General features: G+C 42.7%; 1 protein-coding gene across 2 annotated transcripts; it reads left to right on the forward strand.

The window, feature by feature from the left end:
* The first annotated feature begins 331 nt into the window (after positions 1–331).
* selenoo1 (selenoprotein O1) lies at positions 332–17,000 on the forward strand. Of its 2 annotated transcripts, none has more exons than XM_078235561.1 (9): positions 332–890; positions 2,895–3,098; positions 3,214–3,394; positions 6,377–6,507; positions 8,298–8,578; positions 10,414–10,570; positions 11,502–11,687; positions 13,382–13,538; positions 15,178–17,000. In XM_078235561.1, the coding sequence occupies exons 1-9, from the start codon at positions 388–390 to the stop codon at positions 15,361–15,363; spliced, it is 1,986 nt and encodes a 661-aa protein (XP_078091687.1). In that variant the 5' UTR covers positions 332–387; the 3' UTR covers positions 15,364–17,000. The 2 variants fall into 2 exon arrangements, with proteins under 2 accessions (XP_078091687.1, XP_078091686.1); XM_078235560.1 differs by having other exon boundaries at positions 355–890; positions 15,178–15,354.
* The last annotated feature ends 1,193 nt before the right edge of the window (positions 17,001–18,193 follow it).

An 18,193-nucleotide genomic window follows, 5' to 3' on the forward strand; every position in this document is an offset into this window, starting at 1 on the left:
TTCTTGCTCCAAGAACCAAAACCCAATTCCAGAGAGTCAAACAAGATCCAAGCTGACAATATAAGGCCTATCCATCTTGGGCTGGAGCTGAGTTGTGAACCTGCTGCTGGGGGGGTGGGGATTGTTTGGATGTGGAAAATTTCCGCCTGGGACACAGAGAAGTATAACTCTGGGTGGGAAGAAAAGCAAACGAAATCCGACCTCCACTCAATCAATAACAAAAAAGAAAAGTTGTGCAAAACTAACCACAAAGGAATAAGTGAAGAGTGAATTTAGAAAGTTGGTAGTGCAGAGGGTTACAGAGTAGAGGGAGTTGCTACAGGAACAAGTTGCCTGTCGGAAGTGTGTGTATCAGTGTGATTGGGGTTACAGTGTAGCGGGCTGTGTATGGCACTAGGTGCGGCTCGCTGTGCCTGCCGCTCTCTCTGCTCCCCACACCAGCCCCGCCGCGGCGGCACTCAGAGGGCAATGGGCTCGGGCGGCAGCCTGCGGAGCCTCCGCTTCGACAACCTGGCGCTGCGCTCGCTGCCCCTCGACCCGTCCCAGGAGTCGGCCTCCCGCCAGGTGCCGGCCGCCTGCTTCTCCCGGGTGCGGCCAGCGCCGGTGGAGCAGCCCCGGCTGGTGGCTTACTCGCTGCCGGCTCTCCGCCTGCTGGGGCTGGAGCCCGAGCCGGAACCGGCCTGGGAGGGGGAGCTGGCCCTGTATTTCAGCGGGAACCGCCAGCTGGCCGGCTCCGAGCCCGCCGCTCACTGCTACTGCGGGCACCAGTTCGGCAGCTTCGCCGGGCAGCTGGGGGACGGAGCGGCCATGTACCTGGGGGAGGTGCTGAATGGCCAGGGGCAGAGGTGGGAGCTGCAGATCAAAGGAGCTGGACCGACCCCTTACTCCAGGTCAATACTAACCCACTCATTACAAACCGCAATACTCCTGGGACAGGGAGGGTGAAGTCTGGAACAGGGAGGGCAAGGCCTGAGGCAGCCTGGAGGGCAAGGCCTGGGGCAGGGAGGGTGAAGTCTGGAACAGGGAGGGCAAGGCCTGAGGCAGCCTGGAGGGCAAGGCCTGGGACAGGGAGGGTGAAGTCTGGAACAGGGAGGGCAAGGCCTGAGGCAGCCTGGAGGGCAAGGCCTGGGGCAGGGAGGGTAAAGCCCGGGACAGGGAGGGTAAGGCCTGGGACAGAGAGGGTAAGGCCTGGGACAGGGAGAGGGTAAGGCCTGGGACAGGGAGAGGGTAAGGCCTGGGACAGGGAGAGGTAAAGCCTGGGACATGGAGTGTAAAGCCTGGGACAGGGTAAAACCTCAGACTGGGTAAAGTCTGGGACAGGGAGGGTAAGGCCTGGGAACAGGCAGGATAATGCATGTTTACATCCAGTCGTGTCTCTCCTGTACTTTGACTCTCGGAGGCCTGTTAATTCCAATCCTAAATTTAGGCTCCTATCTCTTCCCCTCCCCCCACCCCCAGTGGAAGCAACTTCACATTCCTTTTTTTTCTTGCCCCATGCTTATTTTTCCACTCTTCCCTCTTATTTAACTTGAGGAACACTTTATAATTGTAAGATTTGCTTTTTAGTGTGTGCATATATATGGGGCATAATTGGCGTGAGTAGCTAAAATATAATTATCCTGCTGAATTATTATCCTGGGAACTAAGTTTGTCTGTTTTGGATAAGTACAGAGTTTAGGGGCATCCTCATGCACTCATCCCTTGCTTCCTGTTCACTCCTGGTTTCTGGGACTGTAGCGTAGTTCCCACAAATTGAAATCCTAATTTTCCCTTCAAGGCATCACCCATTCCCATTCTGTGACACCTGCAGTAGGAGTCTTGTGGTGCAGTGGTGGTGACGCTACTTCTAAGCCAGAAGCTTAGGGTCGAGTCCCACCCTGGTCTCGATTGTCAAGGAAGGCACATTCATAACACGGCCAAACAGGTTTATTTTTATTATTTATTAGTGTCACAGGTAGGCTTACATTAACACTGCAATGAAGTTACTGTGTTGATCATAGAATCCCGACAGTGCAGAAGGAGGCCATTCAGCCCATCAAGACAACAATCCCACCCCAGGCCCTACCCCGCTAATCCCTCTAACCTACACATCCCGGGATACTAAGGGGCAATTTAGCATGGTGAATCAACCTAACCTGCACATCTTTGGACCGGAGTACCCGGGGAAACCCATGCAAAGACAGGGAGAATGTGCAAACTCCACACAGACAGTGACCCAAGCCGGGATTCGGACCCACCGATCATCAACCTGTAAATCCTTCCAACACGTATGTGCTGGTGGCAAGACAGTAAGATCAGGAGAGATTCCTGGTCAGCCATGCAATGGAAAGAAAGTTTGATCTTCCACCATCCCTGTCTATAGTTCTGGATGACAACATGCATGCGTGTTGTAAGAGGAATTGAACTCCCTGAGTGATCTGTAACACGCCACACTACACAGGCCTACAACCGCCCTCTGAACCTTCCATTGTTTCGACTCTAGATTTTCATGCAGTTGCATCAACCCCACTCTCCCACCGCATCATTGATCGCAATGCCTTCTTTGATGCTACTGACTATTGTGCCTTCTTAGGCCCCACACTCTAAAATTCCCAGCCTAAGCATTTTAGCCTATCTGTTTTCTCATCTCACACCAACCAAAAGAACCCATATCATTGACCAGGTTTTTGGGTCAGCTTTCCTAACACCTTTCTCTGCTCTTCATCCACTTATTTCAGATTAAACCTTGGAATGTTTTTCTATGTTAAAAACTGCTATCTGAACTTTGTTGTTGCATTTGTTTTCAGTAGGAACCAATTGTAAGTTTTAGTGTTGTTTCCTAATTGCATATATTTGCCTTTGAATCTTGTGCTGTTCGTAATGATGTGAATCATGTTCACGTTTGTTTTTGACAGAAAATCAGATGGTCGAAAAGTGCTTCGTTCCAGCATAAGGGAATTTCTCTGTAGCGAGGCCATGTTCCATCTGGGAATTCCAACAACACGAGGGGGAACGTGTGTAACATCAGATACTAAAGTCATGAGGGATGTGTTGTATGATGGACATCCAATAGATGAAAAGTGCACTATTGTTCTTCGTATTGCTTCGACATTTCTACGGTATTAGGATCTCTGTTTTTGGTGTAAGCGTGCGTAAATGTTCAGAATTTATAACATATTAATCTTAATTCATTACCTACAAGTAAATGTATCCTGTTATGTGTTTTAAAATCAGATTTGGATCCTTTGAGATATTTAAACCTATGGATGAATTTACAGGTCGAAAGGGGCCTAGTTGCGGTAGAAATGATATTCGAATTCAAATGCTTGACTACGTTATTGGGACATTCTATCCGGAAATTCAGAGTGCACACCCCCAAAACACAATACAGCGAAATGCTGCTTTCTTCAGAGAGGTAAGACTTTATGAAATAAGTAACTGCGCAGTGGAATACTATGCTACTTTACATGTTTTTATCTTTTGTGCGTACCATAACTTGAACATTCATTGCAAGCTGTCACTATCCAGAGCAGATCTGATTTATTTTTTGACCATTTTATCTTCTATTACTACTAACTGTACAGGACTGCACTATCGTGCACACTACATAGGATGGGATTTTCCAGTCCTACCTAAAGTAGGTCTGTCAAATGTCCTGTCCTGTCCGCAACAATTCCCATCATGGGCTGGACTGGAAAATCCCACCCCACAAATCTGAAGGTTCCAAGTTTGTTTCATGGTCTGGTTAGTTAGCTGATCTCTGCTGAGTAGGAGATGTCTGCATTCTAAAATGGGTCTGACACGGTGGTTAGCACTACAGCCTCGCAGCGCCAGGGACCCGGGTTCAATTCCGGCCTCGGGTCTCTATCTGTGTGGAGTTTGCACATTCTCCCCGTGTCTGCGTGGGTTTCCTCCGGGTGCTCCGGTTTCCTCCCAAAGTCCCAACGATGTGCAGGTTAGGTTGATTGGCCATGATAAATTGCCCCTTAGTGTCACGGGTTAGGAGGGTAAATATGTGGAGTTACGAGGATGGGACTTGGGTGGGATTGTTGTTGGTGCTGACTCGATGGGCCAAGTGGCCTCCATCTGCACTGTAGATTCTATGATTGTCGGAAAAGGTAAAGTGCATCCAAGTTCCCGCCTATGTACGTGACACGGAGATCAAAGGTTTGTTGATGTACCAGAGAGAAGAGGAAGTGTATAACATTTGTTCAAGACGTAAGGATTTAATTTGAATGGTTTATTTCTGAAAGTGGTCCATTGAGATAGAATGCTGCATGTCATGACAGCTGAGCATTAAATCACTAACGCTGCTTTATTACTTCCCGTCGTAGTTTTGACAAATGGAAATGTAGAGACTGTAGTGTCTCCTAGTAGGAGATTATACTTGATGTATCTAGTTAAACCCAAATGAATGCCTCCTTTGCACTATAGATCAATTAACTTCCCTTGGCAACCTCTTATTTCTACCACTGACAAACTTTTAACACATCCAGGGTACATGTCCACAGTGCTTCATACACACCTGCCTTGCATGACAATTGATTCTCCCCTTTGTCTGGTCCTATAATTTTGGCCTTTTAAAAGATTTGTGGCATTTTTAGAAAAAAATGAAGTAAGTTCAAGTTTGGGATGTCATGATGAGGCATCTCTCTGAGCCTGTGTCTGCCTGTTTGTGTCTCTGTCTCATTGTTTTATGGCGGCAACATGAGATTTTGCATTACTGATGTAATTTTTCTTTTTCATTGTGTAATTTGCGTGTGGTTATTTAAATGAATAAGCAATGTATCTCACTGAATTTCCAAACAGACAATAAGTTTTGAGTTTAATTGTGAGCTCACCATTTGTATCAGTGTAACATTTTTAAATGTGCTAATGTAAAATGACTATAATTTCAAACTTTTTGTGGAGATTTCCACCCTCCATTTTACACAAAACAAGCAAGTGATTATTTTGATAAACATTAATTGAACAAAGCTATGAAACATTACTCATGGAGATAAAGAAAAAAATGAAAAATGATCCACTACAGTTCGCCTACCGCCACAGCAGGTCCACAGCAGACACCATCTCCCCGGCGCAGCATTCAACCCTGGAACACATAGATAACAATGACACCTATGTCAGACTCTTATTTATTGACTACAGCTCAGCCTTCAACGCCATTATTCCCACAAAACTCATCTCTGAACTCCGTGACCTGGGCCTCGGCACCTCCCTCTGCAACTGGATCCTGAATTTAACTCACAGACCACAATCAGTAAGGGTAGGCAACAACACCTCCTCCATGATCATCCTCAACACCGGTGCCCCACAAGGCTGTGTTCTCAGCGCCTTACTGTATTCCTTACACATCTATGACTGAGTGGCCAAGTTCCCCTCCAATTCGATTTTCAAGTTTGTTGACGACACCACCATAGTGAGTCGGATCTCAAACAATGACGAGACAGAGTACAGGAATGAGATAGAGAATCTGGTGAACTGGTGCGGCAGCAATAACTCTCCCTCAATGTCAACAAAATGAAGGAGATTGTCTTCGACTTCAGAAAGCGTAAAGGAGAACATGTCCTGTCTACATCAACGGGGATGAAGTAGAAAAGGTCGAGAGCTTCAAGTTTTTAGGTGTCCAGATCACCAACAACCTGTCCTGGTCCCCCCATGCCGAAACTATCGTTAAGAAAGCCCACCAATGCCTCTACTTTCTCAGAAGACGAAGGAAATTTGGCATGTCAGCTACGACTCTCACCAACTTTTACAGATGCACCATAGAAAGCATTCTTTCTGATTGTATCACAGCTTGGTATGGCTCCTGCTCTGCCCAAGACCGCAAAGAACAAAAGTTGTGAATGTAGTCCAATCCATCACGCAAACCAGCCTTCCATTGACTCTTCCGGCAAAGCAGCCAGCATAATTAAAGACCCCACGCACCCCGGACATTCTCTCTTCCACCTTCTTTCGTTGGGAAAAAGATACAAAAGTCTGAGGTCACGTACCAACCGACTCAAGAAGAGCTTCTTCCCTGCTGCTGTCAGACTTTTGAATGGACTTACCTTGCATTAAGTTGATCTTTTTCTACACCCTAGCTATGACTGTAACACTCCATTCTGCACTCCCGTTTCCTTTTCTATGAACGGTTTACTTTGTCTGTATAGCACGCAAGAAACAATACTTTTCACTGTATGCTAATATATGTGACAATGATAAATCAAATCAAGGAATGTTTTATTTTCCCAGGACTACCTTGAACAGAAAACTGAGAATGGAATTGTGTTAATCAAATTTACAGAACTTGGGTACATTTCAAAATGTGTTTTTTTTTCTGCAAAGCTCTGTCTTGAAATTGAAGAATGACTTTTATTATGCATCTAAAAGAGCTCCTGTTTTAACAAATCTACAGATAACCAAGAGGACTGCCAGACTGGTGGCTGAATGGCAGTGTGTTGGATTTTGTCATGGCGTACTAAATACAGACAACATGAGCATCGTAGGACTCACCATTGACTATGGACCTTTTGGATTCATGGACAGGCACGTAGATTTTGAATGCAGTGCGGACTAACTTATAATTTTGCAGGGTTAAAACTTTGTTTCAAATGCAGTTGCCAAACACACAATGGACATCATTAGTGGAACTCACAAACATTTCTGTGTTGTACAACATGTCATGTTACCAATGATATCAAGTGTTTCACAGGAAGAAATTTAGTAATTTTTCCATTTTCATTTTGTTTCCTTGCCTTTGAAGGCGGCACAGTGATTAGCACTGCTGCCTCACAGCGCCAGGGACCCGGGTTTTATTCCCGGCTTGGGTCACTGTCTGTGTAGAATCTGCACGTTCTCCCCGTGTCTGCGTGGGTTTCCTCCCGGGTGCTCCGGTTTCCTCCCACAGTTTGAAAGACATGCTGCTTGAGTGCATTGGCCATGCTAAATTCTCCCTTAATGTGTTCAAACAGGCGCCGGAGTGTGGCGACGAGGGGATTTTCACAGTAACTTCATCGCAGTATTAATGTAAGCCGACTTGTGACACTAAAATAAATTATTTGTGCTGCCCTTTCAGCCGAGGCAGAAGTTTCTGCCTTGGGCTTTTCCAGGCAGTTGTATTTTTTTCTGTGTCGTTTATCAGACAGGGATGTAGGTTTTGGGACAGTTCATCTGACCTTTTGTTTTGTTCTGAAAAATATTTTTCCTTCCTTGTGAATTTCAACATCCTGGAAGTTGGTGGAACTGGTCTGTTAAGTGCTGCTGCACTAACTCATCACTTCAAGGATTTTATATTGAGCAAGAGGAAAGGCTGAATATCAATGGCTTTGTTTCACTGAATGCGGAGTTCTTGTTGAATATGAAAATGTTAGGCATGATCAGTTTTAGAGCTGCTAAAAATGCAGGTGCTGATTGAATTTTACCTGATTTTAACCTTTACTGGATTTTCAACCTCTTCATTTAAAACAAAATTCTGGGGTTACTCACTGCAGTATGCTATAACTCCTCAGGATGCATTATATTGGAGTATCAATGTACAGTGCCATAGGAGGATGGATTTAGGTATCTGGTCCCTGCACCCAACACAGAAGTTAGCCTCCATAGGCAGCTGTGCATTTCCTATGGGGCTGATGTACCATTGTAGGTTACGGGAGGGAGAATTTTACCCTAAGCCTGATAATATCGTACCTGGCCTGGAAGTGCTTGGCAATCAGACTAAATACCAAAACAGAGCATATTTCATTGTCTAACATTAATCTTCTTTGGCAGTCGCTCAGGGTTTTGTATACAGAGTATTAAAACTGCTCGACAAATGAAAAAAATCATCAAGTTAATATATTTTCCCTTCTGTATTTTGAATTGCATTTTGCAGTAATGAATGAAAAATATTGTTCATTTCATTGGATTGCTGTAATATTTCTGTTTTCGATCAACCATTTTTTCCTCTGAGTTTTAAAGAACACACACTTGTATTTTCTGAAGTGGATGTGCATTCATGCATATATTTGCATTTGCAGTCCAGTAATAAATGAAACAAGTCCAGCTTCTTCACAAACTCACTTTATTCTCTTTTACAACTCGACACACACACACCCAGTGCCACCTGTAACTCCTTTATATATCCCAGTGAATACTATTAAACAATTAACATACAAATTCGGTCTAAAGTGGAAAATTGCATTTAACATATATATGTAGCAATACTTTTCAGTGTAAAATAATCCAGGCGTGAGAATAGACATTTGAATTTAGTAATACACTGTACCACAAATATAACAGAAAAGGCTCCAGCAAGATTGAATTGATGCCTGTTTCTTTTCTCCCTCCAACCATTCAAGGTTTGATCCAGATTACATATGTAATGGTTCTGATAATGGAGGTCGCTATGCATACAGCCGTCAGCCTGAAATCTGCAAATGGAATCTGAGTAAATTGGCTGAGGCCTTGGTTCCTGAACTGCCCCTGGAGGAGAGTCAGTCTATCATCGAAGAGGAATACAATACTGAATTCCAGCAACATTACCTGCAAAAAATGAGAAAGAAGTTCGGACTTCTTCGACATGAGAAAGCAGAGGATGAAGAGTTAGTTTCCGAGTTATTGCATGTTTGCCAGATAGCAGGTTAGTATGAAAGGTTAATCTTCTAAAGAGTTAACTATATTTCTCTTCTGGTATAATCTGCAAAAGTCAATAGCATTCCCCCTCAGCCCCTATCCCAAAGCATTGACATTCATTAAAGTACTGCCCTTGAATCTTAACTGTGTTTTCTCAATATAAAAAATTAGGGGATTTTCACAGTAACTTCACTGCAGTGTTAATGTAAGCCTACTTGTGACACAAATAAATAAACTTTAATTCTTAATCCAGCTTGCTATCCTTTCCTAATTCCAAACTTATTATTCTTCTATAACTATTTCCTGTATGCTAGCTTGTAGGAGAACTAACTATAAAAGAAAATACAGAAAGGAAGTCCTGAAGTAATGAAAAGGAGAGAGAATGCATGATTACAGAAACAGGAGTGAGATACATCCATAAATGCCAGAAATGTTACATTCTTGTTTGTGCTATTCAGATTTCCTTCCAAATTCTAAATGACAATGCACATGATCAGATATGCACTGTATAACCTCCTAGGTTTAGCCAGCTTAAATCTAATAACTGGATTTCTTCATAATGTTGCCTGTAAAATACTCTATACAGACACTCTGACCAATTTATCACTCAAACCACATTTACTCCGGTGCTCTTACTTTATGAGACAGACAAGGATTGTGGTTAGCTTTATTAAACTTAGCTTGATTAAACTAAACTTAGCTTTATTAAACTAAACTTAGCTTTATTAAAAACACTTGTAAGTTAAAGAAACAAATTCTTACACAATGAAATAAGTTAGTTGTTTCCCAAACTCGGCTATCTGCCTGAAAACACACATATATGCTACCTGTTCTGGTGACGTTAACCGGTCTGTTGGATCCAGTTCACTGAGCTCGCACGACAGATAAACTTGGGGTTTTCTTGGTACGAAGGTGGCTCTCGCATGCCCTCTTCCATCGTCCCAGGTCACAGTAGGCCGGTCGAGTCTTCGCTGGGGTTTGTCTTAAGATGGACATTTTTTATCCCCTTCTTTGACCCCTTCTGGAATGTTCTCTGGCTTTCAGCCAATGGAGTGACAGGGCAGGGGTCACAGCACCCAACAAGGTTAGACCAGGTCATCCTAGTTGTACATATCTCCTTTCAGGATGTAATAAGAAGTCTCACAGCACCAGGTTAAAGTCCAACAGGTTTATTTGGAATTACAAGCTTTTGGAGCACTGCTCCTTCATCAGGTGAGTGGCAATATACTCATCTGATGAAGGAGCAATGCTCCAAAAGCTCATGATTCCAAATAAACCTGTTGGACTTTAACCTGGTGTTGTGAGACTTCTTACTGTGCCCACCCCAGTCCAATGCCGACATTTCCAATCATGGCTTTCAGGATATGGTTAATAGCAGGGAATCTGGCTCAAACTGGGGAATACACAAACATAAAGCCTTTTTCTATTCTTCTGGCTGAGTACCTCTTGATGGGTTTCGGGCCATAACGTCTCTTCTATTGTTAAGATCGAGCATCTCTATGCAATATGTAAGAGGTCTGGATTCTGGTTTTGGATCATAATGACCCCACCCATTGTTAAGGTCAGGCACCTCTGTTCAATATGCAAGGCAGCTCTGGATTGGCCCCTATGGCTTTTGACCTGTGGTAACCTTGTCCTGTCTGAGTTCTGTCAGGCTTTTTGCTTGCAGAAGCTGTTTAGCTGTGTACTAATTAAAGTATCCAATTTTATGTTGGGCCTAATTGCTCAGGCCATCACCCATTTGGCCAGAATAGGTTTAGTGTAGTACTCACACAATGAACGAAAATTACATGAATCTAAACTCCAAGCACATATTAAATGACTTCTGTTTTCTTTACTCAGGTGCAGATTTTACAAACACCTTCCGTTTGCTTAGTGAAGTTCCAATTCCTGGAACTTCCACCCTTTTTACACTGGAGGAATTTCTTGAAAAGCTGATCCAGCAATGTGCAACATTGGAGGAGCTAAAACTGGCCTCCAAACCAACCATGGATCCGCGGTAAGAATGTAGACCTTGGGCATGAAATACCTTTGAGATTTATAGAAGGTTTTACTTGTAAAATCATTATTGTACACACACCTGCTATATCTAATAAGCTATGTTGTTGTCATTGGCAGTTTGCAAATTAGAATTACTTTGTAGTGCAGCTGTCCTCCATAAGATCATAAAGTGTAGCAGTAGAAATAGACCATTTTCCCATCGAGTCTGTTGTGCCATTCAATGAGATCATGACTGATTTGATGTAATAATCCTCAACTCCACTTTCCCACCTTATCCCCACAAATCTCGATCCCCTTACTGATTCAAAATCTGTCTATCTTCATAGAATCCCCAAGAGTGCAGAAGGAGGCCGTTTGGCCCATCAAGTCTGCACCAACCACAATCCCACCCAGTCCTAACCCTGTGACCTCATTTACCCTGCTAGCCCCCTTAACACTAAGGGGCAATTTAGCATGGCCAATCAACCTAACCCGCACATCTTTGAACTGCGGGAGGAAACCGGAGCACCCGGAGGAAACCCATGCAGACACGGGGAGAAAGTGCAAACCCCACACCGACAGTGACCCAAGCCAGGAATTGAAGCCAGGTCCCTGGTGCTGTGAGGCAGCAGTGCTAACCACCATGCTGCCCATGTCACCTTGAACATGCTTAATGACCCAGCCTCTACAGCCCATTGAATAATTGTTAATTAAATAACAATTAAAGTACGTTCTAATGTTGCACTTTCATTCCAGTGCGGTTGGCATATTAGGGACATGTCCCTTACGCCTCTGCTATTCAACTTGTACTCCTAGTAACTTGAATATATATTTAAATCTATATTTATATATATATATATATGTATATTATACTTTGTAAAATCTGTATGATTATGATTTAGACTTTGTTTATTCAGATTCTGACCTTGTGTTCTGGCAATCCTACACAGGCAGCTGTCCATGTTGCTGTCCCTATCGCACTCCAATCCACAGCTCTTTGATCTACTTGGCAGCAAAGAAGGAATTGCCAAGGAGTTGGCTCGCATAGAACGTTTATCTGAGTTACAAGAGATGACAATTGAAGAGCTACTGAGCAAACAGAAGAAAGCATGGACAGACTGGCTACAAAAGTACAGGTTAGAAACTGCAACTTTATGGAAAACAGTACGCTAAAATAAAATAAATAATAATTTCTAGATTTCCCCCAGGCGTCTGTCAGTTGAAGATGCCTCCCAGAATTGCACGAAGCCAGCTAGATCAGAATAGTGATTCCTGCCCCTGTATGTGTTCACTGGAGTTGTTGGTAGGATGCCACAATTAGTCTCAAGTGGCGGAAGGCTTTGATCACTGCAGGGGGAGAGAATCAACTTGGTTCCCTGCTTCTGTTTCCTATCTAGGGACTCCTGGCAGTAAGTTGTTCGAGCGTTGGATGAGAACAGGATTGAATAGACAAACTATTTGCTGACAATTACTGTTTTGGGTCAGACACGGAGAAAGACCACTTGGACTAAGTATCCAGGTCTGTCAGCGTCTGTGGACTTGAACTCCAGATCGTGTCAGCATTGGGAGAAAGGCAGAAAATCATGGGGGGCTTGGGGGGAAGTCAATTTTAAAAATTAAAAAAAAGACTTTGTTTATTCATGCACGTAAGTTTTGTAAATTGCAAATAATGAGAGGCCTAGATAGAGTGGAGATGGAGAGCATATTTCCGCCAAGGGGGGAGACAAGAACTCAAGGGCACAACCTCAGAGTGAAGGGAAGCTTCTTTAAAACTGAGATGAGGAGGAATTTCTTCAGCCAGAGGGTGGTGAATCAGTGGAACTCTTTGCCGCAGAAGGCTGTGGCGGCCAGGTCATTGAGTGTCTTTAAAACAGAGATAGATAGGTTCTTGATCAATAAGGGGATCAAGGGTTACGGGGAGAAGGCAGGAGAATGGGGATGAGAATCATATCAGCCATGATTGAATGGCGGGGCAGTCTTGATAGGCCAAATGGCCTAATTCTGCTCCTATATCTTATGGGATCTCTTAAGCGCAAGTCTTTGCGACTCCAGTATCTGTGGTTTCCGTGTAGTGCAGTCTTTACGAATAACGGTACGATTTGCTTAATGTTTAACAGGCTCAAAAGTAACAATTGAAACCAGTATATTTCTTTAAGTTTTTGTAATGAATTGCAGCATATTTTTCTCCTTAGGTAAGTTCCCAAAATCTCAGTGTTTTTTATGTTTTTAAAATTTCTAATTCGTTTGCATAAAGTTTAAGCATTAAAGGTGTAATTTCCAAATTAATTCTCCTATACTGGTGACAGAAGGTCCTCCCAGCCTCCCATCCATTGAGTGTCTACACTTCCTGCTGCCTTGTCAAAGCAGCCAGCATAATTAAGGACCCCACGCACCCAGGACATTCTCTCTTCCACCTTCTTCCGTTGGGAAAAAGATGCAAAAGTCTGAGGTCACATACCAACCGACTCGAGAACAGCTTCTTCCCTGCTGCTATCAGACTTTTGAATGGGCCTATCTTGCATTAAGTTGATCTTTCTCTACACCCTAGCTATAACTGTAACACTACATTCTGCACCTTCTCCTTTCCTTCTCTATGAACAGTATACTTTTTTGTTTAGCGTGCAAGAAACAATACTTTTCATTGTATACTAATACATGTGACAATAATAAATCAAATCAAAATCAAATCCTCATTCTTGAGTCGTGTCCTTCCTGCGGTTTTTGAAAGGTTATGGTATGAGTTTGTATTTCTGAATGTTCAGCTTTGGGTTTTCAGTGTGTGGATATTTTTGAAAATATGTCATGTACTTGTTATCTTGTTTTGTTTCAGGTCTCGTTTAGAAAATGAAGCAGAGGGCATTGATGATATTGCTGAACTAAACGCTGAACGTGTGAAGGTGATGAATTCAAACAACCCCAAATTTATCCTGAGAAATTACATTGCGCAGAATGCAATCACCACTGCAGAGAATGGCGACTTCTCGGAGGTGGGTAAATTTCACTAAACTGGTTTCGGGTATTATGTGCCAAAACAATCCTTTGCAAATGAATGGCTGAGGAAGAATTGTATACTTTAATGTAAGATTTAAGTAAGGCATATTACATCAAACATTTTAAGATATCTTGCAAAGTATTGCAGCTCAGGAAATTCTTCCTTGTCATTGGAAAACAATCGAGCAACTTCCAGGATATCTTGGTTCCCAAATATTCATTATTACGTGTGTCTAAATTATCCTCTCTTTCATTACCCACCACCCCTCATCATCACTCTTCCTTGCAGGAGCAGAAAAGATAATTTCAGTAGATCAGACCAACCCCAAAGGGCATGGACTTCCAACTCCACTTCATCCCTTAAGATTCATAGAATCATAGAATTCTACAGTGCAGAAGGAGGCCATTCAGCCCATCGAGTCTGCACCAACCACAATCCCACCCAGCCCCTATCCCCATAACCCCATGCATTTACCCTAGCTAGACCTCCTAACACTAAGTGGCAATTTAGCATGGCCAATCCACCTAACCAGCACATCTTTGGACTGTGGGAGGGAACCGGAGCACCCGGAGGAAACCCATGCAGACACGGGGAGAACGTGCAAACTCCACACAGACAGTGACCCAAGCCGGGAATCGAACCCAGGTCCCTGGCGCTGTGAGTCAGCAGTGCTAACCACTCTGCCATCATGCCGCCCATTCAATAGCTTATTGGCTATGTTACAACAATAATTACACTTCAAAAATATTCAATTAATTGTGAAGCACCTTGGGATATTCTTGAGGTTGGAAAGTCAGTAGAAAAATTCAAGTTTTTCACTGAAATGACATTTGTCAAACATTTATATTCATGGGAGTAATACTTTTGTGATCGGCTATTCCACAACAACCTAAGCTTAAGAAGTTCCGTATAAACTGATTGCTATTTTCTGAATTTTGATTAACCTTGGACAGAGCTCTGGGTGTGCTTATCTATTCCCTTCAATATCTTCAATACCTCAATAAGGTCATTTCTAAGCTGCCTCGCGTGTTCTGCTGTAAACATCCTTTTTGCCGTGAGCTGATTTTAGATTGCTCAATTAGAACATAGAACATAGAACATAGAACATTACAGCGCAGAACAGGCCCTTCGGCCCACGATGTTGCACCGACCAGTTAAAAAAAAACTGTGACCCTCCAACCTAAACCAATTTCTTTTCGTCCATGAACCTATCTACGGATCTCTTAAACGCCCCCAAACTAGGCGCATTTACTACTGATGCTGGCAGGGCATTCCAATCCCTCACCACCCTCTGGGTAAAGAACCTACCCCTGACATCGGTTCTATAACTACCCCCCCTCAATTTAAAGCCATGCCCCCTCGTGCTGGATTTCTCCATCAGAGGAAAAAGGCTATCACTATCCACCCTATCTAAACCTCTAATCATCTTATATGTTTCAATAAGATCCCCTCTTAGCCGCCGCCTTTCCAGCGAAAACAATCCCAAATCCCTCAGCCTCTCCTCATAGGATCTCCCCTCCATACCAGGCAACATCCTGGTAAACCTCCTCTGCACCCTCTCCAAAGCCTCCACATCCTTCCTGTAATGTGGGGACCAGAACCAGAATTATCTATATCTTGTGGGTTTTTTTTAGGTGAGGCGGGTTTTGAAGCTTCTAGAGGATCCATACAATGAAGAAGCCTGCGTGGATGGGGAACTGCCACAGGAAGCCACAGTAGAGGCCGCAGCTTCTAATGATGCACCAAACAGTAGGAGACTGCCGTACCACAGTAAACCACCCGACTGGGCTCGGAAACTTTTAGTCACCTGATCTTCATAAACACCTTGTTTTGGTTTCTGGTTAAAAGAAGCCAAAACAAGGTGAATGATGAGTGCTACCGTTTCCTCGCAACAGATGTAATGTGGAGATCTACCTTTGTGGCACCAGATATACTGAAGTCTCTACAGCCCATTGTAATATATTGAAAGTATGATTCATGATTATCATGCAGCCAGCTGAAATAGAATGCAGAGAGAGAAAGTACACAAACACATCAATATAAAAGCAATAAATATTTTTGCTATCTTCACTTTGCACTTAAAAAGTTTGTTTGAGAGAGGTGTTGAGTAGACAGTACAAATTATCGTACAACTAATTTTTCTGAAGCTAAAACAGCAAGAATCTCTGGGAATGTGACAAATTGCAGCAATTTACTAGCTATGCTAATACAGCTGACTTGATTTATATCTCCTAAAGAAGAAAGCTTAATTTCATGGAAATGACAGATGAGGGTTTCATTTTTAAAAAATTGATTTGATTATCAAATCAAATTTTAAAAATTGATTCATTATTGTCACGTATTGGTATACAGTGAAATGTATTGTTTCTTGCACGTTATACAGACAAAGCATACATTACATAGAGAAGGAAAGGAGAGGGAGCAGAATGCAATGTTACAGTTATAACTAGACTATGAAGAAAGATCAACTTCATGTAAGGTAGGTCCATTTTGAAGTCTGACGGCAGCAAGGAAGAAGCTGTTCTTGAGTCGGTTAGTACGTGACCTCAGATTTTTGTATCTTTTTCCCGACGGAAGAAGGTGGAAGAGTGTATGTCTCAGGTGCGTGGGGCCTTGTTTATGCTGACTGCTTTTCCGAGGCAGGGGGAAGTGTAGACAGAGTCAATGGATGGGAGGCTTGTTTGCGTGATGGATTGGACTTCGATCATGACCCTTTTTGTACAGATGGCAGAAAGCAGACCAGCAATTTTGCCCCACCTGATTAAATTCTTGAGTATCAAAGTAGCGGACATTAAGTCAGTATGTGTAAATGTGCATTTGTAAGTGAAAAGAAGCAGGTGATCACAAATGGCTGACTGCTGTGTACTGGTAAACTGAATAGTGACACATTTTAATAGTGCAGCTAGTGTTAATGACATTGAACTACTCAGGTGTACGTTGAAAGGTTTAGTTGGCAGATGGTAACATATTAAAGTGAAGGGCACATAATGTACTGTGCTTGTAGTTTCTTAAAAGTTAATTCTTAATTCAGTGTAGGTCCACTATTGAAGAAAGGGATATGTGTCTAAATGGGATTGTAGGACTGTTGATTACCACACTGAGGGTTCTCTGTGAAGTTTGAAAGGCAAAATCTCCAGACAAAATCTGTTATCATGAATACAAAAATATCAACTCAAATGTATTGAGCTATTTTTGTATGATGTGGAAACTGTTGCACTCAGGTAAAATTCTCAGCATTTTAATAAGTCTTAACGCACAATGTAGCTTATGTTCCTCAAATGATCATTTGCACAATGCTTTCTGGAGGATTTTTTTTACACATCCTTCGTTTGGAAGCATTTTCGTAATTGTAGAAGATTGAACTCTAATTTGATGGCTTTTAAAATGTATTCAATTTGCCTGTGTATTCTGTTCTCTGAATAAAACAATAAACAATCATTAACAGAAATGGTAATAGAAAGAAAGAATTATGTGTGTGTGTATCTACGTACTGTCATCTTTTACATACTCAGGACATGCCGAAGCACTTCCTACGTAACTACTTCTGAAGTGTAGTCACTGTTGTTGTATAGAGCACAAGGACTAGGAGCAGGAGAAGGAAATCCAGCCCCTCGAGCCTGCTCTGACATTTAATCCGATCATAGCTGATCTCATCTAGGCCTCAACTCTACTCCTGCCAGTTCACCATAGCCCTTCAAATCCTTACTAATTAAAAATCTGTCCACCCCTTCCTTAACTTTACCCAATAGAAAAACACTGTAGCCAGTCTAGTGTTTTGATGGTATCGTTTGAGGGATGAATGTTTCCCATGGATTCTCCTGCGTCCACTTGAACAGGCAGAAGGGGGGTCATTGCATGTGAAATATAGCATCTCTGACAATGCAGCATTCTCTCACTTTTGCATGGAAGTGTTAACCTACATGATGTTCTCAGAGTTGGGGTTTGAACACTCTGGAACAGTAAGCTAACATTATGGCAAGATACAAGTACATTATAATTATGTTCAAATAGATATTGAAGCCTGAGTGCATTAGCGATAACATATTAGTGATTAATGAATCTCTGGTAAAAGATTTCACGTGTGTATCTGAATTATAAAGAAATGATGAAAAAACATAATATTGAAACGACAGACCTGTTTTTACAATAATGTGCATTTTTAAAGGGTAATACAGTGGTTATTAGCACTGCCGACTCACAGTGCCAGGGACCCAGGTTTGATTCCCAGCTTGGGTCACTGTCTGTGCGGGGTCTGCATGTTCTCCACGTGTTTGCAGAGGTTTCTTCCGGGTGATCTGATTTCCTCCCACAGTCCAAAAGACATGCTGGTTAGATGCATTGGCCAGGTTAAATTCTCCCTCAGTGTACCCTACCAGGCGCCGGAGTGTGGCGACTCAGGGATTTTCACAGTAACTTCATTGCAATGTAAATGTAAGCCTATTTGTGACACTAATAAACTTGAACTTATAAAGCATATTTAACCTAGGCAATATCTGCAAGGCAAACCACAGGAGTAAAATCAAACAAAGTATGATGCCAAGTCACGTAAAATATTTGGATAGATGACCAAAACTTGGTCAAGGAGGTAGGTTTTAAAGAGGAAAGTGAGGTAGAGAGGCGACTCCAGAGCTGAACGCACAGCATTGCTGG

Source organism: Mustelus asterias, chromosome 19 (genome assembly GCF_964213995.1).
Source record: "Mustelus asterias chromosome 19, sMusAst1.hap1.1, whole genome shotgun sequence".
In the NCBI taxonomy this organism is placed as follows: domain Eukaryota; kingdom Metazoa; phylum Chordata; class Chondrichthyes; order Carcharhiniformes; family Triakidae; genus Mustelus; species Mustelus asterias.

Bases quoted from the DNA above. Each gene is read 5' to 3' on its own strand.
- selenoo1 (XM_078235560.1), top strand. From the start codon at position 388: ATGGCACTAGGTGCGGCTCGCTGTGCCTGCCGCTCTCTCTGCTCCCCA. The intron at 3,395-6,376 runs GTAAGACTTTAT...ACAAATCTACAG, and splicing joins ATGCTGCTTTCTTCAGAGAG to ATAACCAAGAGGACTGCCAG. The intron at 13,539-15,177 runs GTGGGTAAATTT...GGTTTTTTTTAG, and splicing joins AGAATGGCGACTTCTCGGAG to GTGAGGCGGGTTTTGAAGCT.